Genomic DNA, 23873 nt, shown 5'->3' with positions numbered 1-23873 from the left:
GGTGGAGTGGAGCCAAAGTGATGCAGGGAAACCTGGTACAATAGGTGTTTGATCACAGAGCTAGTCTGAGAGCAGTGTCCAGCCATACTACCAGCTCTCCCCTCTGCCCCCCTTTAACACATTAAAGGGGGGCAGGCCAACCTGTTATTCCTAGTGCCAGTTTCCTTAGTGCATCTGACCCTGTTTCTCCCAACTGGTTCTTCTGATCCTTGCCTCACAATTTTTTGATACCTTTGCTTGTTTGGACTGCTGGACTGTCTTGGACTGCTTACCTGTGTACCAAACTATTTTTGTATATTTCCCTGAATGTCAGTAAGTCTGGCTCCTTTTTGGCTTATATTTTCCAATAAACTGAGTGTATGACCAGCGGAAAACACTCCACTATGATATCACCATACTCAATTGTCTTTGATCTGTTGATCTGACCTGATCTGTGAATTTAGGAAAAGAACCAGATCCAGGAGGAACCCTGTGACCTTGGATTAGGTGTGCTGGGGTTGGATATACAATGTTTCTGCCACAATGTTGCTTTCACTGCTTGTCTCCAAAAGGTTTTGGATTTTTCACAATCATCGGTAAACAGAGCTGCTGCCTTCCTTCCATTTCACTCTATCTCTGTCTTACACAATCTTTTTGGTATGTATGCTCTGCTAACAGAGAATCAATAGTAAAAAATACCGAAGGGTGCTGTGGAATGAGAATATAAATACGAGCCAGTGCCTACAAGCCAGGGCAGGTTTAAGTGACAACAATGTAAGACTGCAATTTTTCCTGTGCTGTAAAACAACACGAACCAGATGAAGACTTGGGATACTTGGACAAATCCCTCTGTGACTTGAACAAACATACAGGTTATAATGGCTCCTGTCTCTGACTCATACACAAACACGCTCACATAGGTTCTGGTACCTGTTGCGGTGCGGCAGGGTTACAGTGTAGAGCTGTTCAGTTGGGAGGAGGTTTCCACACCGGAGACTGGAGGGCAGATTTACTGAGGTAATACTAACTATGGCCTCCCAGTCCTCTGTGGACTACACACACACACACAAACAGACAGGTATAAGACTTAATTCAAAAGACATTCATTAATTAGAAAAAGAGTTTCAGTCTAAGCAGGTCACGGTCCACACACTCACAGACCTCGGGTTCGTAGCGGATCATGATGTCGTACTCCATGGCGTAGGGGATGTTGTTGATAGTGAATACAAGGCCTGCACCATCTTTGACCCGGGCGAAACCAGGTCCTGTCCACGTCACCATGTGGCTGGGAGCGTGCTCTCTGTGAACAATCCTCACATCCGGCTGAGAGAGACAGACAGATTAGCACTCCTACTTCCTGCTCTCTGTTTCACCTTCCTGACCCCACTTTCTTCAGGATGACAGGTGTGCGCTCTGTATTATAGGTTCATGGAATGGAAAATCTTATAAAGCTGCTTTTATGAAGACCCAGCTGCTGAGTTAATCACATAATCATTTTGATCACCAGTTTGGAATAACTGCAGTAATTACACTTGATGAGATAACAACATCCCTTTCAGAGTCTATTTTAGCTTAAAAACTTGAGTTCTGAAAATTAATTCAAGATTTCTGTTAAATTATGACATTCAGTGTGAAAATTAAGAAAAAAAAAATTTTGATTTAAGTGCAGATTTTTGTTACACAGAATCAGTAATTATTGGCCATAAATACCCACGATCTCTGCTAAGCCACCCGTTCTGCTCTAGAGAAGTTATGAACATGTCACTGCTCTAACATAGCGTACATTCACAAGAGCTGCAACATCTCCCTCATCTTCTCGAGCTACTTGAAAACCTTGAGAAACTTTTGATTTAAGTTTCAGCACAAACACACAAGAACTGTTTCTCTAGCTTTTGTGTGATGCATCATTGACTCAGTGTGTATACTGTGTCTATAACTGTATATTTGCTTCCAGTGTTTAAGGACTTGTAATTTTACTTAAGTATTTTTTTTTTTTGCTACACTCTCCGTCTACTCCACCACATTTCAGAGGCAAATACTGTTCTTTTAACTCAATTTACTACATTTATCTGACAACTACTGCGTAGGTACTATTGATAGATTTTACATAAGATAACACACAGTAGCCTTATTTTGTAAATTTTTGGCTTGTGACCCCATCCAAAAACTTGGTGCCCCTTGCTATATGTTCCAGATGTTTATGAGTTGTCACCTCCCTCATTTCCTTTCTAAATTTTAAATGAATTTAGATTTGCATAGCAGAATGTATGTGTGTGTGTGTGTGTGTGTGTGTGTGTGTGTGTGTGTGTGTGTGTGTGTGTGTGTGTCTGTTTTTCCTCTTCTCCTCCACATTTATCACCTCAGGAACCATCAGTTTTATCTGGTGACCCACTGGAGGAGACAGCTAGACTAGGAACTACTAAACTAAACTGGCTAACTGTATACAAACTAGTTAAATCTAGCTCCACCTCAAGCAGTTACCACAATGCAGCAACAGTAAAATTCTGCTGATAATAATAATAATAATAACAGTCAGAGGGGACATTGCTCTGCACAGTTTACAGTACAGTTTTACTTTGATGATAGACTAGAAGTCAAGTCTGCAGCTGTGGTACTATCATCTGACTACATTCACTGTGCGGCCACAGCCTCAGAAGGCTGGACTGAAGCTGAACTGTTTCTTTAAAAAGCTAAAAATGAATAAACACAACACACATCTTAAGTAAAATAAGGCAGTCTTCACTGGCAGTTATCAGAGCTATTTCCAAAGTCAGGGAATTACAAGTGAAGAGAATTATTCCACGTCCTTTTTAAAATCTGACAATGGTTTAGATATTTATGATAATTGTCACATTGTCACATCAGTGCGATTACAGCCACAGTCTACTTTGGAGTCTCAGTCTTTACCTTGTCTTAATTTTGACAGGCTTCAACAACAGACTCCGAATTTCCCTGCAATCCTTCACTATTCACACCTCGATTTCAGCTTGACTAGTTTGGGTTGACAAAATTAACTTGACAAGTGGTGCAAACAGCACATGACCACAAACCTTGTATGATTGATGAGACAAATCCAAGACAAATTCAACCCATGACCCAGAGGTTGCTTCATTTCAGGGGTCAAAAGCAAAAAAGGTTTAGAATCACTAACCTTCATTGTTTTATTTACCTATTACCTGCAGCTTTCAGGAGTATTCCTGGAAAGAAGTGTTCTCACTTCAACATGCTATCCCTTACATTCCTATGTGCCTCATCAAACCATAAATAAAATCAGTGAATCAATCAAAGTAGATATCACACCGTTTGCTGAAGCTGGCGGATTCGTCTCAGGGCTGCCCGATGCTGCTGCGAGTTGGTAATACGACGGTGACGCCGGTGACGCCTCAGCTGGTTGCTGAGATGCTCAACACAGTCAGTCTCTGCCTGAGGACGAACTTTTCCCTGAGGGAGGAAAGGAGAGGAGAGGAGAGGAGAGGAGAGGAGAGGAGAGGAGAGGAGAGGAGAGGAGAGGAGAGGAGAGGAGAGAGGGTTCATGGCTGTGACAACAGAGCAGAGGGAGACCTGCTGTGCTGAAACTGCTGGAGTGTGACGGAGAAACAACAACTGAGAGTGTGTTTTTCTGTGTGTGTGTGTGTGTGTGTGTGTGTGTGAGATGTGTACATGTCAGTGTGCGGTGTGTGCCATGCAGCAGTAATTAGTTGTGACAGGTTGGTATCTGTGCTTCTATCTGGTGTTTTTCTGGGTCACTTTAGCTGCAGAGTTTGAATTCACACAAGCCTATTTCACCCCCTGAAGACACCGGCCTCGGACGCCAAAGACACATCTCCTCATATTTAGTGTCTCGCACTAAACATTCTCTTAACATTCTGAAGTCAATACTTGTTTTTTTGTCCACATTCCTGTAGCAGTGATGTTGTAAGTGTGGACTGTCTGAGCTTGCCTGGAGGGCTGAACGGAGAAGAGGAGGGGGCAGGGGGCCGGAGGACGGAGGCGGGTGGAGGGTAGTGAAAAAGACTGACAGAAAGAGGAAAGAATGTGAGAAAGAGGGAACACAGAGATGGCAGAGGACTGACAAAGGGGTGCAGGATAGAGGGGAGAGTGATAGGCAGGTGAGATTAGTCTGAGACAGCAGGAACAGGCCTTGTCACAGTGTCTGTCTCCTTGTTAGAACAGCTTGGATCAGGGGGAAGAGGAAGCTTAAAGGTGATATATGTTTGAAGTAAATGTCCCTTTACTGGTTTAAGAGGATCATAATTATGATTATTGTCCAAAGCTGTACGATGATGATTCACAGTAAGTGTGTCCCCTCACAAACACAACCTTGGTGGAGACAGAACAATATGAAAGCTCCTTCTTTAATAGTCATCACATAACATTATCCAACATTAGCTGATGTTTGATCTGAAACGGCACAGTCTGTGTGAGACACAGGGGACAGAGAGAAGATCACTTCTCCAGTAAATGGTGTTGAGACATGTCTTCTATATGCAGTTTTATGGTCTGTTATTGATTACTTCCTGAGGAAAAAGGCTTGATCATACAAATACTCTGTGTAGGAGACAAAATAAGACTTGTAGCAGCAAACACACCACCTAAACAGCTCTTTACCCTTCTTTTTCTGGGTGTCTGTTACAGTGGCCTGAAATGTGAATTGTACTGATCTACACTGAATCGTAGCACTGTGCTCACCGGCAGTGCAGGGTCACTGGGCGAGTGTCCAGTGGCATCTTCAGCCTCGTATTTGTAGTAGTCCAGCGGAGCACAGAAATACCCAGGCTGCACTTCTGAACACTGTCGACCAATCAGATGTCTCCTACAGTCACACTGGCCACTTTCCATCATGCACCTTGAGTAACAGAAAACAGCGAATGAAAACTATAAATTCCTGTTATCATAGAGCTTGACCTTTTCTTCTTTTTCTTTTTTGTGGGAGTCAGGAACAGACTGAATGATTTATAGCAAAGTTCATAAAAAAAACTCGGCTTTTTGTTCTTACAGCATATTACAAGACTTCTCTTTCTGAAAGGCATATGATTATGGTTACATAAATCTGTACCTGTTGTTGAAGGCTCCTCCAAAGTCACAGTCACAAGGTCTGCAGCCAGCCAGGTCATTACTGAGCCCCCAGTATTCAGGCTACAGGGATGGAAATAAAACTCAAAACCAGGAAGCACAGGACATGAATAATGTGTAGCTTTTTGACTCTGCATTGTGTTATTAGGCTTTGTTGACCTTGTGTTGCATTGGTTTTCTTCTTCAAGCATGCTATACAACTACACATGCTAACCAACAGCCTTGTGCTGGATCTTTTCATATAAAATCCACAATTAGCTACGGATTGTGAAAGAGGAGCAGCTGTTACTAACCAGACACTGGTTGCAGTAGCGACCAGTCACATATCTTTTGCAGGAGCAGTCTCCACTGATCTGATCACAAGGAGCTCCCATCATAATGATACCACGAGGGTCACAGTTGCAAGCTGATGGAGAAACACAGAGCGAGAGAGAGATTTATATTCTGCTTCATTTTATATTCCAAAACATGAAGCGTTTTCAATGGCAGACAAACACGTGGGTTTACATACGCTGGCAGCCCAGCGGGTCGTTCTGGCTGAGGCCGTAGTAACCCTCCTTGCAGTCGTCACAGCGTGTGCCTTTCACATTGGTTTTGCAGCGACACTGCCCCGCGATCATCCCCATGTCTGGGTCGGTGTGACTGTCACACACTCCCCCCTCCAATGAGCCCACAGGGTCACAGTCACAGGCTGGAGAGGCAGGTGGAGAGTGCAAGTAAACACAGTCACACAGTGATGTTTGGATTAATATTAGTATTTATGTTATTATTTTGGATTTAGAACAAATACACAGGTTAATACAATGAAAAGAGGTCACTGTGTGTTACTGGTTGAGGTGTTAATTTACTCTTAAACTCTTGTAATCTTTAAACTAAATGAAACATGAAAAGTCTTCATTTCTTTTGAGAGCAGTCTCAAGAATTCCTAGCATTTTCCTAATTCAAACAAGCTTATAGGAGGAGTGTCCAAATGATAATGTCCTTTAGACACGTGCATTTGCACAGGAAACAAGTGAATTTTTCTCCACCCTTTTAAAATCCATTTATTGCAGTTCTAAAGTGGACAATACCACAGCATTTTATCATAAAGAACAAACAACTCACCAACACAAACCCGTGGGTCCCTTATATCCTTGATGGGGTCTTGGTAGTAGAAGGGTTTGCACATCTCACAGTTGCGCCCCATGGTGTTGTGCAGGCAGTCATCGCACACTCCTCCGCTGACGTTACCCGTGGCCAAATACACCGCCATGTCAAAGTGACACTGGTTTGAGTGGCCGTTACAGTTACACTCTGGAGAAACAAAAAGCAAAGAAGCAAAAAAGAAGATGAACATTACCTTGACTATAATAGACATCCAGTAATAGCCTAATCACATCATATCAGCTCATGCTCATGCTCTTTAACACTTGAAAACTCCTGGCTCTCTGTATGTGCACGTATGTATGCGTGTGTGTCTAAATGTGGTCTCATCTATAAGTTTAATCAGAAAAAACTGGAAGCTGGTCTACTGCAGGAACGTGGAGGTGCAGCATGTTGGGCTCTGTGGAAGAGAACCAGCTCCCTGTGTGGATATGAAGGGCTCATTCTAAACTAATGAGAGCACAACGATTCTAAGTTTGAGGTGATTACACACTAATGAAAACACAATTATGAATATTTTATTCCATTTCTGCTAATAGTTCCCCTTAACTCCTACACACTGGTCCTGAAACGATGAATAAAAATAACCCCTCATCTGTGCCTTCATTCATGCTCCCATCAGTATCAGAGTGTGTGTGTGTGTGCTCCACCTCTGCAAGTGTGTGGATTTTCCGCCTCCGCTGGTCTCCATGGCAAGTCATTGTGGAAATCCCGGCATCGCTCACAGTTCAGGCCTTCTGTGTTGTGTTTGCATACGCAGCGCCCGTGGATCTTGCCAATCAGAAAGCAGTAAGTGAAAAGGTTAATATAGGAATTGTCAGTATTAAGAGCAGGATAATGTGCACCGAACAAATATGACAAGCTTAAGTTTCTATTGTTTTCTACTGCAGTTTCTGTCTTTTATGCAACAATGTCAGTTCTGTTCTTGTGGTGATGAGTACAGATTATGGGACTGTTGGAAAAATAATGTTCTGGTGATATTGTCCTCAAACTCACCATGCCGTTCTCCCGGGCATCAACCCCTGGCACTGGAGCACACTCTGAGGCATGGCCATAACAGAAGCAGCTCCCTCTGACCACCAGCTCATAGATGGCATAGTAATATTTCTGCAAGACGTCAAAGCGTCGGTCCAGCAGGTCGTCTCCCAGAGTGTTCAGCTTGGTGAAGTTGATACGCAGGTTGGTGATACGCAAAAGTTCTGTAAAGAAGAAAAAGAGATGAATTAAATCTGATTTTAAAATTTGAAGACTACTGTTTTATTAGTATGCAAATATTAGAAAACTTCAAACACTGTTATGACAGAAAACATTAGAAACGCAAAGGCTGATGAAGAATTGTGAAGGAAAGTAAATAAGAGGAAAGTGTGAACTAGTGGACAGTACTTAAACAGATGAGAGAAAAACCTTATCTGTAGCAGACGTTTGACAGTTAGGGGTCCATACTAAGAGTTAAAAGTCTTCACTGACCTTGAACGTCCAAGCTGTAGGGGTCTTTCACACGAATGGCAGGATCCAAAACTTTATAAATGACCTTAAATACAGAAGAGAATTTCTCAACTAGAGAGAACAGAAAAATCCCACTAGATTCTGAGATGAAAGAAGATTATATCCAGCTAACACAGAGTAGATGTTGAGCAGAAAACAGGCATATTTGTGTGAAATTAGGTCAGACTCATTATATTTCAAACTGCTCTTTGTCTTTATCTAATCAGTGATTCTACATTTATTTGGTATTAATTCTTCTGAGTGCTTCATGGTGAACTCACATATTCTTACCAATAGGTATATTAACACAGATTATCCTTTAAGACTCCTCACCTGCACCTTACTGGAAAGTCTGGTGATGATGAGCCTTATCCTTCAAAGTGACTCTACCATTACTACTATATGTACATTTTCAACTTCTTACCTCTCCGTTTGTGGAGGGTTCAATGTCGGAGTAGCGTTCCTCACAGATGATGTCGCTGATGTGCTGCAGGCCGTTGGCCGGGATGCCAGGGAAAGTTCTGGTACAGTTTGAGGCAAAGTAGCGGTAGGGGCGCCACGTGCGGCCGAAATCAGCCGAACGCTCGATAATCATAGCTGCAGGTCGGAAAGTCTAAGGAGGTAAAGAGAGAAAAAGAAATGACTATGAATATAAATATGTATCTGAAGCAGTGGACTGTATGGGAAAATACAGTCACATGTGTGATAAGACAACAGCCCCTTGTCAGACTGACTTATCGGGACCTTTTGGTTTATCTCTTCTTTACTAACAGTAGGATGATGGATTCGTATGTTTTGGAATGCACCTGGACAGGTATGCAACCTTAACATGCTGAAGCACATACAGTAATTCAAACAAAGGACCACAAACACACACATGCACATGAAAATAAAAAGCAAGCAAAAAAAAAAACCCAAACAGTATGCGCACCTTAAACTTCATGATGAGATGTGTGAAGTGGAATTCGGCCTCCAGGTTCAGTCTGATGCTCACGCTCTCCTGTCCTGTGGAGGAAACAACTGTCAGTGTCGTAACTTCACAATATATGTAAAGGTCTCATCTCCTCAAGTCACTGTCTGCTTGACTGAGTGACTGTAGGAAACCTTTTCCACCTGTCTTTGCATTTATTGTCTCTCCTTAAGAAATATCTTTTTTTTTTTTATATTACTCATATGGAGTCACAGATTTAGCTACAGTATGAAAACACTCCTTGAATATGGTCATGTAAAGCTCTTAACCATCATGGCTTGACTCTTAAGAACACAAGAAGAAGAACAAACACATTCCTCACACACTCATATACTCACATACATGTATGGAGACAATCAGCACAGTTACCAGACTGATCATATTCTCTTGTACAGTTATGGGAAAAGCTAAATGTGTGCACACACACCGTTGACAGACTGCCACCAGGTGTGGTTTCCATTCCTGTCCATGAGGTAGATCACGTTCTCAATGCGATGGCTGTTTCTGTGGCGGTACGGGTTGTAGGGATGCTGGGAGTTACATTCGAAACACTTGTCTGACTCCTGTCCGGACAGAAAACACGTTCATTTTAGATATGATGATAAAGCAATAATTTAAAATGTATTGCTCTGATAAAAGTAAAGTTCAAATATTGAAATAATGAGCAGGCATGCTGTTTATGTTTTTTTCAGTACTTTCATATTTATGCCAAAAAAAGACAAACAAATGAACCAAATAATCTACAATGCTATGGACGTTGAACTGCCTAACAACCTGCTGTAATTCCTGACAAACACCTACAGAACTTGTTGTGAAATGGCTCAATAAATAAGATTCTGCTTGGTTTCATTTTGTCTGCAGGTTGTGTATTGTATGTACTGTGTCAGTTAAACCGCTGGGATAGAGCTCTCTCCTCAGATCAGGGCTTTCATCTGCCAAGCTGAATTAGTATGGGTTATGTGCCCTGTGTGCCAATATCACTGCGACAGGCACTAAAGTCAGACGGGATTGGATTCTGTATCCACCAGATCAAAAGATTAAAAGACGAAGGACAGTCAAAGGGAGAGAAAAGAAAGCAATGGGTAAAAGAGGGGGAGGAAAAGAAGAGAAGCATATGAAAGTAAGAAAGACAGTGGACAGAGACGGAGGCAGGAATGAAGAGAAAGTTAAAGAGCTAAAAACAGAAGTAAGGTCTCTATTCTCCTGAACCCAGTGATACAGCGCAACTCACAGTCAAACCAGGTGCAACCTGCGTACTACAGCAGAGGCATGCCAAGCCTACTGTTGGTGTTTGCATGTCCAAGAAGAGCCTGCAACACATGTGGCTAGTAAGTACTAATCTTCATATTGCTACATAAACATGAGCCTGGTAGTGATCGACAAATTAGGATGTTTAAAATGACACTCTTTGGTTTCTGTGTCGCTGAAATAAGAACAGTGGATATATGGAACAGTGAAATGATGCAAAGCTTAAATTTAAATGGCAGAGGGCAGACAAAGAGGTGGAAGAGTCAAAGAGCATAAAGGCAAAGAGCGTGGGAAAGACGCATAAATGTGCAGACGAAGAAGAACAAGAGCTGGGATGAAGAAGTATATTAGGAAAGTGTATTAGGAAAGTTAGAGAGGGTGGTTAGAGAAAGGAACAGCACAGGTGAGGCAAGTGTGTATGCAGTGGAAAAGGTCTCAAACAGCACAGCAGGGGTGAAGGACAAAGAAGGGGGTCGAGAGAGAGCAAGGGACATGCTGAAAGTGTAAAAAAGGGGGGTGTATTCAAGAGGGGGCCATGAAGAGGGGAGCAGAGAGGGAGAAAGAGGGCTGCACAGGGAGGTGAGGGTAAGTTGGCACAGAAAAACAGTGGATTCCAGGGCAGCAGCTCTTAATGAGGTTGTTGTCAGGGGTGATTAAGCTGCTAACAACAACATGGCTGTTAAAGAGACTCGACGGAGAGCTGAAGAGAAACGACTAAAGCGTGCTGGAAGTGGTGGATGTGGATGTATGTGGATGTGCGTGACCGCATGCACACACACGCCCTCTTTTACATCTATACATGTTAGTGGGTGTGTGGTTTTTACATGCATGTTTGCCTTCTTCACCTACCCTCCCCAATCCCAGCATAAATCTCTCCACCCTCATCCCAGAGCCCAGCTGCACAGTCGCCCATCCATCCTAACGCCCTGTGCCATTGTTAGAGAGCCTCTCTGTAACACAATGTGTATTCACTGGAGCTTTGTTGTGTTTACAGGAATTAAGGTCAGTAAGATTTCAGGTATTCCTAAGAGGAACAGAGGAGGAATGGATAAAAAAAAAAGAAAAGCTAAACTAAAAGCATTTCACTGTTTCATTTGTTCACATTTAAGTTTATGTTTTTTTGGTTTTCATATGAATCAAATAAGACCGATTCCTGTTCATCGTCTCTTTTAAGGACACTGTAAAGATTTAGTTGGTGCTTGGTGTAAACTAGTGTGGCTTTGGGACCGTCCCTCCCTCCTCTGAGCTCTTATTTATCTTCCATTAGTCAAGCCTGGTCAGCTCAACTATAAGGCTCTGTACTCTAACAATACACTGATCTAAGTAAGACTTCTCTGTCACACTACGATGGTGTCTTTAGAAAAAAAAAAAAAAGTACAGCTCACCGTCCTCATTCAGTTTCCTTTGCAACTCGGTTCCAACTCTGAAACTCTCTCATTTCTCTTTTTATGTCATTCTCTTTGCTGTGTTATTACTATTATTACTATTATTTTCTCCATGTATTTGACTTTGTCATTTGTAGTTCCCTGCTTTCACATCTCTGTCTCCTTCTTCACCCTTATTGCCACTTTCTTTTGACATTTAACAATGTCTAGGGTTAAAGTTACGGTTCCACACTACCAGGTGGGTCTAAAGACTAACCCAGGGCCCATTTAAAGGTCCTCTACAAAACTGGTGTGACAGAATTTCCCTAAATGCACCTCTTCTCCTGAGACACAAGGTAAAAACTGGGCATAAAAGCAATGCAATCTGATCTCACAAGAAACAAAAACACAAGCCAGGAGAACCTATGTCTAACACGAATGATTGATGAACTTCTTGACGTTTAAAAGCTGAGAGACAAATCTTTGGTGAGGGCCTATAATGTAGCTTCTGACAGCCCAGCAATGACAAGCACCTGGATTTATGGTACGACAGTTTGTCACCATACCCTGCCCCTCACGGTAGTAGAGGGCCTCTCACCAATCACAGGATGTCAATCATGTTCACCTGAAAGTTGACACTGTTGGATATTCCGGCCCTGAGGCAATGGAAGTGCAGGTACGTACATGTAGATGAGCGGAAATATATGTAGTATACGGATGTGGGGGCGGGTTGAACGTCAACATGTCAGGAGTCGTGTCATGTAGGGGCAGAGTAACAAGAGCTGCAAACTGTAGAGGCGACTGTAACGACATTTGGTCCCACATCATATAACTGTGACGTGACAATGTAAAACAAAGCTGCTGTTTCTACAGCTACTATCTGTATCTGGTCTGTTTACTTCACAAAAAAAAAAAAAAAAAATTGAATTCAGATGAAAGCTGGACGTGGGAGGGGCCTACACTGGAAGCTGTTAGAAATCATGGAGATGAGTTCATTTTCTATGTTTAACTGTGTGACTGTGGCCGAGTGTCAGGTGACAGGAAAAAAATCCTGAGTATTCTTACAAAACTCCAATGCTTTATTATGTGTTCACACACAAATAATGTATTTGTATTTGTTTACATCCTTGGTGTGAACTGGATTTGGGAATAACAAATGTATTAATGAAGCACAGACTGGGATCAAAACCAAACCAAAATCTAAAATCACACTAACCAACTTTTCAAACTTTGAAAACGAGAGCTCATCATGTTGTGTGTGTCGGTACATCCTCACTTGTCGTCAGCTTTCATTGGCTACCACTGGTCTCTACTGAGGTTCACAGTACAGTCAACAACTCCCACTCTCACAAAAACATCTTGAAAAAAACATTGTGACTGCATCTGAAGTCAATAGATTAAAGGTCTGAACATACACACAAAGGCAAGTTTCCATTGCCAAACTAGTTGCTGTGTTGTGTTGTGCTGCGTCACCAGCCTGAGCATGGTGTTTTGAAGGAAGGAAGCCGGCGATCATGGATATGCCAAAAACAAAGACGGAAGGATGTTTGCCACAAAGTGAAGAGTCTGTGAGGGCACTAATAAACACAGCAAGGTCAGGATGGTGAGAGAGAAAGGGAGAGATGGAAGAAATGAGTGTGTGATGAAGGTGTGGTTGACTTGTGTGCCTGGGGCCTGATATCGAAAGGCTGTGTAGTGCTGGAGGGTCTTGCTCATGGAAACCAGGCTACAAACAAACGGACAGATGAACAAATGAAGATGGAAGAGTGGAAATTGAGGGACGAAGATGGATGAGCGCATGAAAGAGAGAACAAACAAACTGTCCCATTTTTCTTTTGCATTGACTGCAGGGTGCCGTGTATGTTGTGGGGAGGGGCGAGGTGCTGAGAGATGGAACAGGCAGGTGTGAGAGTGAAGTCGAACGTATGTGAGAAACATCTAGAAACAGTGAGAACTAGATGTTTTATCATAGCAGCAACTCAAAATCCCAACTGTGGAAACATCAATGAATCACAGCACACTGTGTGACATGAAAAAAAAAAAATGGGTCTATTATTATCAAAAAGGTGTGAAAATGAGTCCTGACCTGCAGATGGCTGACAATGCAGTACTGCTCTGGCCCGTTTAGGCCGCAGGTGGAGGTGGCAGTTAAGTTGACAGCCCGTCCAATCAGAAGGTTTCCTGTCGCAGGGTAACAGCTTCCTTCCGTGCAGCCATGGGGGCCTGATGGGAGCTCTTGTCCAATCACACTGAGAGCTGGAAGAGGAGGGATGAAGGGTAAAAATAGAGAATAATTTAAACCATTATGCTCCAAGAGGTTACATGTGAAGTTCTTAATGGTTGTGGAAGCGCACATTGTGAGAGTTGAAAAGTTGAAATCTCACCCTAACGAGTCGATTCATTTGGAAATTAAAGAAGTCTTTTTTAAACCCTTGCCCACAGATTACAACTCACACATGGCTCCTTTTTTTTCTCATCAGACTCTGGAGGGAGGGGGGGGGGCTCCTCAGATAACGATTTGTTTCAAACAACAAAAAAAAAAAAAAAAAAATCACTTGATTCAAAGATTTCGGTTTTCATTAGAATCAAAAGTTTTGTTGACATTACAGGAACATAAAAATGGAGCTGGAGTACACAGGTACGTGTCCAACACAGCTGTGAGGGCTCCGAGAGGGACAAAGAAAACCATCAGCATTTCAAAAGCTACAGCAAATGATAAAAGACATTCATAAAGCCTCGTTAAAATCTAATGCCGTATCACCGGTTATTTTAATTACACATCCACAGCTCTGCCATGGTCAGTGCACCCATTGGCTCAGAGATGGATGTATCGCCTCTAAAACAGGACGTCTGGTCTGAACTTGGAATAAGCTGCAGCATAATCATGCTTTCAGCTGTGCGTCCTTGTTTTGTTGATTATCAGCTGACAGATTCAGCATCACGCCTCAGATGTCACCTGCACTCCATTTAAGCATCCTTAGAGAACAGGCTGCAGACCGGCTCAGCCAAATGAAGCAAACACAATGAACAGGCGAGGACCAATAAATCAGCTGGGTCAATATTCCAATATTACCTTCCTGCAGATGTATTGTTGTTGTTGCACAGTGCACTGTTTGTCGGTAGCATAGGTAGTGGTTTATTAGTATTAGTACAGTTTTCTAAAAACATCTATCAGCTGTAGGACATTATCTTATATATTATATATATTATTATATATATTATCTGAAAATATCAATTAGGTAGGACAGTATTAATATATGCAATTTGGGCTGAACCAGTGATTTTACAGAGCATAGGAGATGAAGTTTGGATTAATTTAATAGACTTCAGTGTATACAAAGCACTTTAACCATAACTCTCTAAAAATGTCTGGTCCCGTCCCCTCCAACTCTCTCCCTAACCCATGCAGACACTCTCTCTGCATCACTGAGTCTGAATAACAGGCCTCATAAGGGACAGCAAGCATAAACAGAGGAGAGAAGGACAATGAAATAAATTATGGAAAAGCAACACTGAAAGATGGACAGAAAAAAATCTGTGCAGGGACCAATTTTATACAAACAAGATGAAGAGGGATTCCTAACCGTTTACTGACATGGCTGTCACAAACCGCCAGCAGAGCCTGCGATACACAGCATGTGAATGCACATGCAGTTATACTGACAGAAATGAGACACACAGAATGTGACAGTAAAATGACTTCCAGCCTGAAAAAACCTGAGGCTCCATAATCAGAAGTACACAGGGTGATAGGGGATGAGAGATGTTGGGAGAGATTTATGTGGGCCTTTCATCCTGTGGATCCACACACAACAGAGCAGCAACATGCCGAGGCATGATGGGAAAGAAATGAACGGTCTGAGATGGAATCAAAAACATCCTCTGGAAAAAAAAAAAAAAAGAAAAGGTGCATCTCTGCATTAAAGAGCCGACTCACTAATGCTGGAGGGCTCTTTAACACTCACTTATGTACCACTGTTGTAATTGCTTCTTTATGGAGGAAATGATCCAGAGGTTGATGTGGGAGCTAATTTCAACTTTTGTCTATTAAGTGAAATTCACCTGAGCATGCACGCAACTGGTGCTCAGTCCGACGTCACCAAAATTAAATACTAAAGGATCTCTTCTTCAGATAGCTTCTCCTGGAAGACACTCATTGTGTTACGTTTGGTTGTTCGTGTGAAAAGTGCCAGAGGAAGCTGCAGAATGAATGAAAAAAAAAGACAGAAAGAGAGATTCAAACCCAGCTACTCTGCCTCTGCAGAGCTGACCAATCACAGCATGAAACAGGTGTGAATGTTGGGGTTGGAAAAAATTATGTAAATGGTCAGACACACCCTCTCCTCTGTTTGGTAAATATTACGCCCAGTACCTGCTTATTTAAAGGAATCTGTGATGAGCTGACGTCAGCTCGTCTCACATATGTTTACCTCATTATTTGAAACTTTGGCTATGTTGAATATGGACATCCAACACTGTAACATTATATCAATGACAAAAAGATATAAGGAAAAACATAATGGATCATCCTGATCTAGGTTCAGAAAGAACTAACTGAGGGGGTACGAAGTGAACGCCCCCTGGCTAAAAGATGTTCTTTCATGGTTCTTTCGTGTCAGTGAGAATCTCAGTGTAGTCGATGGAACCAGCACTCAGTCAAACCATGTTTAAGAGGAGAAGAAATGCTTTATGCTCAGTTTTGATGAGTCTACCATTGCACAGTGCTGTCCGTATACACAAGAATGACACCTTTTTAAAAATCATATTAAACAGTAAAATGTTGATCAGGTTGGGTAAAGCAGCACAGTGATGAATTAATTAATTACTCATTTACTCCCCTGAAACAGACAAGATCATCCCACTGTCTGTCCTGTTCCCTGATTTTGGAATGAAACAGATGTTTTATATGATTATATACTAAATCACATTCAAAAACTAAACAGAAAACTTGTATATTTACTTACTATTAGACTACTACTGTACTAATGTACTGCACACTATACTTAGTGAGCAATGTGCAGCCGTGTTTGAAAATTCTGTTTTATTCACACACACACACACACACACACACACACACACACACACACACACACACACACACACACACACACACACACACACACACACACACACACACACACACACACACACACATCAGCGTGTGTGTATAAATGTCTTGGCTCCAGTTCAAGTAAAAGATTTAACAGAGGCGGATTTTCTAAATTCCTTCGAAGCATTAACAATGCCTGTCTGACACTGTTGAGCAATGCCACTGATAAACCCGCCAGCAAATATCTGTGTCTATATATACAACACCACCTCTAATGTTATTGTACTGCATGAATATACTGTACAGCAAATGTAAAAAAGGATAATAAAATGTACAAGTACTGTACAGGCTGTGTACATGTATAGTGTGCATGTGCAGAACGGCACATAAATGGATTAGAAGGCAAACCTATGGACTGTAGATAAAGATCAAACACACCCTGACCAAACATAAAACACAAGGCAGTGCTGCAACACTCAAACTCAAGAATGTGATTCAGATACAAGACTGTGCATGAAAGAGAGCAGCGTGAAAGAATAAGGTGAATCTTGATACGGTAAATTAAAGAATGCATTTTCTGAAAAAAAGAAATTTTAGAATAAGCAGAAAAAGTATAAACCTGCCATCATTTGTCTGTATCACAGCTGAAAGTAACACCAGCCCCTTTAAAAAAAAGACAGAAACTGACAGAGAGCTGTAAATGGGTTTCACATGAACGCATTTCACAATGGGTTCACTCACTGGTCAAATAACCTGCCCAAATAAAGGGCCGTTTAAATACATACATGGAAATCTTACTGCCATGAACAAAACGCAACACTGTTTGTTCTTTGTTCGTCTCTAGACTGTAACACACAATGAGAAACTCAATCAGGACCCAATCTAATCCCTCCTGGAGGGAGAAACACATGTAGCTGATTTGTAATCCACTGTAACATCCCTGGTTTCACAGGTTTAAAAGGGTCTCATTTTCACTTCTTCACATTTACATGATGCTGTCCGATTAGCTCAGTTGGTAGAGCACGAGACTCAATCTGGTCGTGGCTTTGAGCTCAAAAATTATGATTTCTTTTCTCAAAATCAAATTTTGTTCCTGCTACTCCACCAAAGTTTATTTATTATGCTGCGTCTTTTGTTTTTGCCGTACACAAGGAAAATAAACAATAAATAGCAGGTAGAATAATATATATCCTGATAATGAACAGAACCAACAGACGTTTATGATTTCATAGTCTTTTCTTCCAAACAAAGAAACTGCCGGGGTGAATATTATTTTAAGAGAAAAATTTAGCACAATACCAAATATGTTTTAATGAAAAAGCCCCAGAGCTTGAAATCAATTCACTCAGGTTGTCATGAGAATGAAAAAAACCAGCACACAGCAGGTTACCACCTTCATCATGTCATTTTAATTTCATTTGTGACTCCAAAATGAGTTTTTGTTCTTAAGCAGAAATTCATTTCTGCCTTGTTTCCTCACACTGGTACGCACTGGAGTTCACACAGCGTGATAGAAGTAACATCCAGATGTGTTATGACATCCTCTCCCGACACGCTGTCTAGACACGTACCTCTCCGCAGTCAGAATTTACCCACAGTTTTAATTAATAACTGAGGCTGTGTTTTGAAATAGGCCATGCATGGAATGCCTCATATAGATAACGGGTGCCATTCGCCAAAGCTCTCAGTGTAATGGCTTTCTCCAATCTGTCAAACCGTGTTGAAACAGAAAAGTGTGGTGTTTGTGTTAGTAATTACAAGGCAAAGCTCTCATTTAGGCTCACGCTCACACGTAAAACAGCCTTATTTTTCAAAAGGCGCTCCTGACATCTGAGACGTGACAGTACTGTTCATCTCCCTCTCTGTGTGGGCTGCAGGAGACGTATCCTCTGCTTGGTTTTCACTTGCCCTGACAAGTAAGAAGAGCATCAGAATGTGCACTGATGTCATCTTTTTCAGGATTTTCTTACTTAGAAAGAAGCGTATGTTCCTGGGATATTTGGCATTTTATTGCAGAAATGACAACACAGCAATAATGTGCATGTAGCACCAGAGGGGAGGGGACTCTTCTGTGACCAGTTCCAGACTGGGATTACGTTCGTTGTACTCTTATTAGACAATTTAAACAATAACAAGAGCAAGCAAGAGACAACACTACATTTCACAGAAAGCTCGAACGTTTGAAATAATGTGTTTCTTGCAGTCAAATGCAGACAGAGACACTTTGGAGACAAACAATGAGGGACTAGGGCAAAGCCAGAGAGTGAACATATTGTAACAGCAGCAGCCTGATAAGACGAGGGGTGATTGATGAGTTTGTGGTCTAAAGTAGAAGGAGTCAGTTTTAGAAAACCCAGCACATTTATTTTTCATCTCAGTCCCCTCCTACATTTACACACTTAGTCCAGCAGTCATGGGGCATACAGGTCTCTGCTTTGTAGAAGTCGTCGTCTTGAACCTCCAGGAAATTATCCACAACAGAGATGACGTCATATTTATTGTCAAAATGGTGAGCACTGAGCTACTTCTTCATCTTGGGGGAGAGGCAGTAGACTGAGGGCCCAAATCAGATCAAATTAGGCCCAGGACTGTCACATCCAGAAAACTCTGTTAAGTTATGTTCTTGTTTTCTGTCTGTTGTCTCGTGATTTCCGCTTTTATTTTGTAATCTGTTCTCCCTTTGTGTTTCAGGTAGCTTGCCCTTCCTCTTGTGTTCCGGCTCGTCTGATTGTTTTCCCCGCCCTGATTGTTTCCACCTGTTCCCCATTACCTAGTGTGTATATATTGTCTGCGTCTCCCTTTGTCCTGTGCCAGTTCGTCTTGTCGTTTTGAAAGAGAACCAGCGCCCATTCCATGTTATGCCAAGTCAGGTTTTGTATTGCCTTGATTTCTTTAGTAGGATCTTTTGTTCTTGTTTTCCCTTGGATTGAGTTGTTACTTTTCTTTGTCTGTTACCCAGTTGCTTAGCCTTTTCCTTGCAAGAGTGATTTTTTGTTTCTTAAAGATTGTAGACTGTTTTTGCCTCGTGAGAGTGAATTTTTTGTTTCTTAAAGATTGAAGATTGTTTTTGCCTCGTGAGAGTGAATTTTTGTTTCTTAAGGATTGAAGACTGTTTTTGCCTCGTGTGAGTGATTTTCTGTTGGTACTTTTGACAAAATAAATATACTCTTTATTTTGTACTTTGCCTGTTGAGTCGTGCATTTGGGTTCAGGTCCTTGTTCGGCCGTGACAAGGACCTCCATGAGTGATAAGCTCTTAAGACTGAAGTAGCAGATGACTGCATGAAAGCTGATGTGTCAATTACCCAAAACAAAAAAACCCCACAAAAGTCATTAACTGCAAACTTACTGTCTTAATCAAAGAGTTGAAGTGCATGTTCATGTAATGAGAGCTGTATTCAAGATTCAAGATTCAAAGATTCAAAGGGTTTATTGTCATTTGCACAGTAAGGAAACAGGTTTCCCTGTATAATGAAATTCTTACTTTGCTCTTCACCCAGAATGCCATACAAAACGTTGTAAGTAAAATAAAATAGATAAATAATAGTATTTACAAAATATTAACAAGAGCATAAGTGAAAAAAGTTACATAAAATATAAACTGTACTGATATATACAAATCAGCTGTTGTGCAAATTCAGCTGAGAGTGAAGTGAAGACTGTGCAAAGGAGCTGTTATGTGAACAGTGCGGTATAACTCATCTCCTTCTACCATGAACTTACCAATCACCACTGATATGTAATAAGCCTATATAAAATATAACCATACACAAAAAATAATAATTCTTGCTGAGGAAACGATTCAAACTTATGACAGATCACTAATGTTCAGAAGGAGAAATCACAAGAGATGCAAAAAAAAACCCCTGCTCTCACATCCCCTCACTGTGCTACACTGCTTATAATATTTCTGGACAAGAGTTTGTTCGCTCGCTGTACGTTAGGAAGAGGTGTAAGATTCCTGAGTGTGCCTTGGACTAAAGCCGCTTGTACAGATGTTGTTTGACACCAGCTGGTTTACCAGTGTGTGATTAGAGTGCAGCATGTGGCAATGAAGCATGCACACAAAGGAAGAGTCCCGGGTAAAAACATCCCACGGCGTCTCCCTCCATACACAGCGCTATGGCAGGAATGCAGGGACAAAAAGCTAAACTATTATTTATTAGAGAAAACATTCCAGGTGTCAGTGGAAGGAGTTCTTCCCTTTGCTCTCAAAACAGCCTCAGTTCTTCATGTCATTGATTCCACAAGGTGTTTGAAGCTTTCCTGTGAGACTCTGCGCCATGTTGACATGACGGCATCACATCACATCACATCACATCACATCACATCACATCACATCACATTCTGCAGAGCTGTCAGCTGCACATTCAAGATGCCAATCTCCTGTTCTACCACATCCCAAAGGTTCTACTAGATTCAGGTCTAGAGACTGAGGAGGTCACTGAAGTTCAATGAACTCACTGTCATGTTGATGAAACCAGTCTGAGACGACTTCAGCTTTGTGACATGGAGCATTATCCTGCTGGAAGCAGCCATTAGAAGATGGTGAACTGTGGCCATGAAGGGATGAACATGGTCAGTAACAATACTCAGACTGTGACATTCAGACCATGACTGATTGGCCCAAACTGATTGAACCAAGACAACATTCCCCACACCATCACACCACCACCACCAGCCTGGACTGCTGACATAAGGCACGTTGGCTCCATGGATTCATGCTGTTTTCATTCATTCTGACCCTACCATCTGCAGCCTCAGCAGAAATCCAGATCCATCAGACCAGGCTACGGTTTTCCAGTCTTCCACTGTCCAGTTTTGATGACCCTATGTCCATTGCAGCCTCACATTTCTGCTCTTGGCTGACAGGACTGGACGCTGACGTGGTCTTTCTGCTGCTGTGGCACATCAACCTCAAGGTTCGATGTATTGTGAATTCTGAGATGAATTCTGAGAGACCACCTTAGGGGGTTAAAGAATTTGAAGCAAATCCTGACCACACCTTTGCAACCTAGATATTCATTCTTTCATTGATCCATTCATGTATTGCAGGACAAAAGCTAACCCAAACTCACTGAAGTTGGCAGTTTCCACACTCACACACATGAACACAGTCTTCTTCCAGTTAATAATTAATATGGAGACTGACCCAGATACCTGTGCGTAGGCGAGATGGGAAAGGAAAGAATAATCCACTTAATCAGTCTCCATTTCCAGGTTGCAAATCCAACCAACGAAATAAATAAATACATTCAACAGTGACTGTGCTTTCTGCGTGTGTGTGGCCCTTTTCAAAAATGCCCCTCAGTCACCAGTTAACCCTGCGAAGGCCCAGTCTACCTCAGATCAGCTCTGCTGTCAGTAGCCTGTCATTTACTGCACATTCCACTAATACCCCAGATTCTCACAGAGTTTCTAGATCCTACAAGCTGACCTAACAGCTTAAAATGATCAAGGGAGATTTAACATCATGAGGTGGATGGAGCTGTTCTTCATCTTCTTATTAGACTGAATTAAAGTTGTTTTGTATGGTGGAAAAATAAATATTTAAATACGTTTTCAAAGTACCTGAGCTCAGGTCCATGTACAAGTTAGAAGTTTGGTCTCTGTATCATGAGGGGAGAAGCAGCATGAGCATAAATTGACAATCGTTTTTGTTTTGTTTTTTTATTGGTGGAGTGGCAGAGCTCATACTCTCACACGGGCCTCGTGCACACAGCAGGTCATCTGTTTTCTCACGCTGAGCATCCTGCTCTTGATTTGGCTCGTGACATGCAAGTCTGAAGTAGGTGACATGTTTTCTGTGACTGATTGTTTATAAGGCTGTACTGATATAGTCATATTGCTTCTCACTGTGACACAGCACACACATTTTTAGCAAAGTTTGATAACAAACAGGGGCAGCAGAAAAATCCTACATTACACCTCCTAAGGAATTAGTAAGAAATTGAGTTTGTCTGAGTATGAAAAAACGAATCATCTTGTTTTATAAGCAGATTTTTAACCACATGAAAATAAGTAGAATTTAAATATGTACAGAAGAGGAGAAGTAGAAGAGAATGTCTGAGTACTATAATATCAGAACTTATATCAAATCCTGCCATAAGAAATAGTCCTCAACAAATGTGATATTTCCTCCTGTTTCAGTAATTTTTGTTAAAATCTACAGTGGCCAGCTGTTCTTAGGAAATTATTTAGGCCTTTATCAAAAAAAAAAAAAAAAGTAGTTTTAGTCTTTTCATGGGAGTTGATGGCAAGAATCAAAATGTGGCTTATCTGGGCCCAGGCCCAGGTCAAGGGAGCGACTGCCGCCCAGTCCACAATGCACCGAAGTCCTACAGCACCTCCCACAGGTGGTGGGCCCATGGGAGGTGGTGCCATCCGTAGTGGGGCTCAAACCCATGACCCCGAGAGATTGAGTCTCGTGCTCTACCAACTGAGCTAACCCGGCAGCCATAATCAGAATAAACACCTAAAATGTCTGAATTTGTTTGGCCCAACAGATCAGTTGGCCACAAAGACCAGTTTCCAAATGTCACTGTCAATGTTATATCATGTAACATGAAGCATTATATGTGCAGTTTTCTCAAACTGTATGAACTATACAGAGAGGCAGGAGCAGGTCTGCAGTAAGATATGATATGTGCTCCTCCGTTCTCAAATGAACCCGTCTGAGCTCGTCAGACAGAAGGCGACTGATGCTGTCGATTAGAGACTCATCCATTGGCTGTTTGTGGCCTAAAGATAAACACTACAAAGCTACAGCAGTACAGTACAGTACAAACATCTGCGGTTACAGCTCTATCCTGTGATTAGCGTGCATGAAATAATGATGGATTACACCTAATGACAATGTACAGGGAGAGTATGAGTTTCCTTTAGATGTGAGTCCACAAAAGCGAAAACAACAACAACAACACCTACGACAGGGCTGAAGGCTCAGAAGGAGAAGACACACTGTATGATCAGAAAACCTCCTCACATCAGTGGCAATTACCACAGTTTACATGCTGCCCTGCTGCTGCTGCTGCTGCTGCTGCACCACTGAGGAGGAATTGGCCAGACACAGGACATGAAATTTGGTCTGAATAAAAAGAACATATCCTGCTGCTATTAATCTTTTCACACTGGCCTTCCAGCTGTTCTGTAGCTTTTCTATAAAAATGTCACATGGGGAAGAAAGAGATACTGCTCTCTATCTAATGTTTGGATTCTGAGTATGTGACCGAGACATAAGACAGGTTTTCGACAGCCAGCGAGCTTACAGTCAGCTCTTGTCTTATTTAAGGCAGACAGCATGACAGCATGAGACCACAAAACAGTTATCAAGTCTGATAACCTTCGGCTCAGTTTAGCTTGTTCTATGGTAAACTGCAGCTTCCTCTGTGGTTTTACTACAGGTCACAGTCACACCTGCAGTTCAGTTCATTTAGTCCAGACCAAGAAAAAAAAAAAAAAATCTTTCTGCCCTTTAGTTCTTGTCCAGTTCCTGTTCAGGAAGGCTCGACAAGTCACTCATCGACTGGATAGTTTTGCAAATTATCATCCTGCATCATTGG

The 23873-nt window shown here is 41.8% G+C and overlaps 1 protein-coding gene across 1 annotated transcript in view; it reads right to left on the bottom strand.

Annotated features, from left to right (window-relative positions):
* Nucleotides 1-23873, bottom strand: part of lamb2l (laminin, beta 2-like) — a 49575-nt gene that overhangs the window by 13441 nt on the left and 12261 nt on the right. The window contains exons 3-17 of the mRNA XM_041058256.1: nucleotides 13349-13518; nucleotides 9078-9213; nucleotides 8612-8685; nucleotides 8105-8293; nucleotides 7663-7726; nucleotides 7192-7394; nucleotides 6846-6966; nucleotides 6157-6345; nucleotides 5564-5743; nucleotides 5346-5458; nucleotides 5036-5115; nucleotides 4669-4825; nucleotides 3280-3420; nucleotides 1141-1302; nucleotides 910-1031 (exon numbers count right to left, since the gene is read on the bottom strand). Of these exons, the coding sequence (XP_040914190.1) occupies nucleotides 910-1031; nucleotides 1141-1302; nucleotides 3280-3420; nucleotides 4669-4825; nucleotides 5036-5115; nucleotides 5346-5458; nucleotides 5564-5743; nucleotides 6157-6345; nucleotides 6846-6966; nucleotides 7192-7394; nucleotides 7663-7726; nucleotides 8105-8293; nucleotides 8612-8685; nucleotides 9078-9213; nucleotides 13349-13518 (2101 nt within the window). The remainder of the gene's footprint in view (nucleotides 1-909; nucleotides 1032-1140; nucleotides 1303-3279; nucleotides 3421-4668; nucleotides 4826-5035; nucleotides 5116-5345; nucleotides 5459-5563; nucleotides 5744-6156; nucleotides 6346-6845; nucleotides 6967-7191; nucleotides 7395-7662; nucleotides 7727-8104; nucleotides 8294-8611; nucleotides 8686-9077; nucleotides 9214-13348; nucleotides 13519-23873) is intronic.

This window comes from Toxotes jaculatrix, chromosome 2 (assembly GCF_017976425.1).
Source record: "Toxotes jaculatrix isolate fToxJac2 chromosome 2, fToxJac2.pri, whole genome shotgun sequence".
In the NCBI taxonomy this organism is placed as follows: Eukaryota; Metazoa; Chordata; class Actinopteri; family Toxotidae; genus Toxotes; species Toxotes jaculatrix.
The sequence above is the reverse complement of the archived record's forward strand: the minus strand, read 5'-3'. Positions and strand labels throughout refer to the sequence as shown.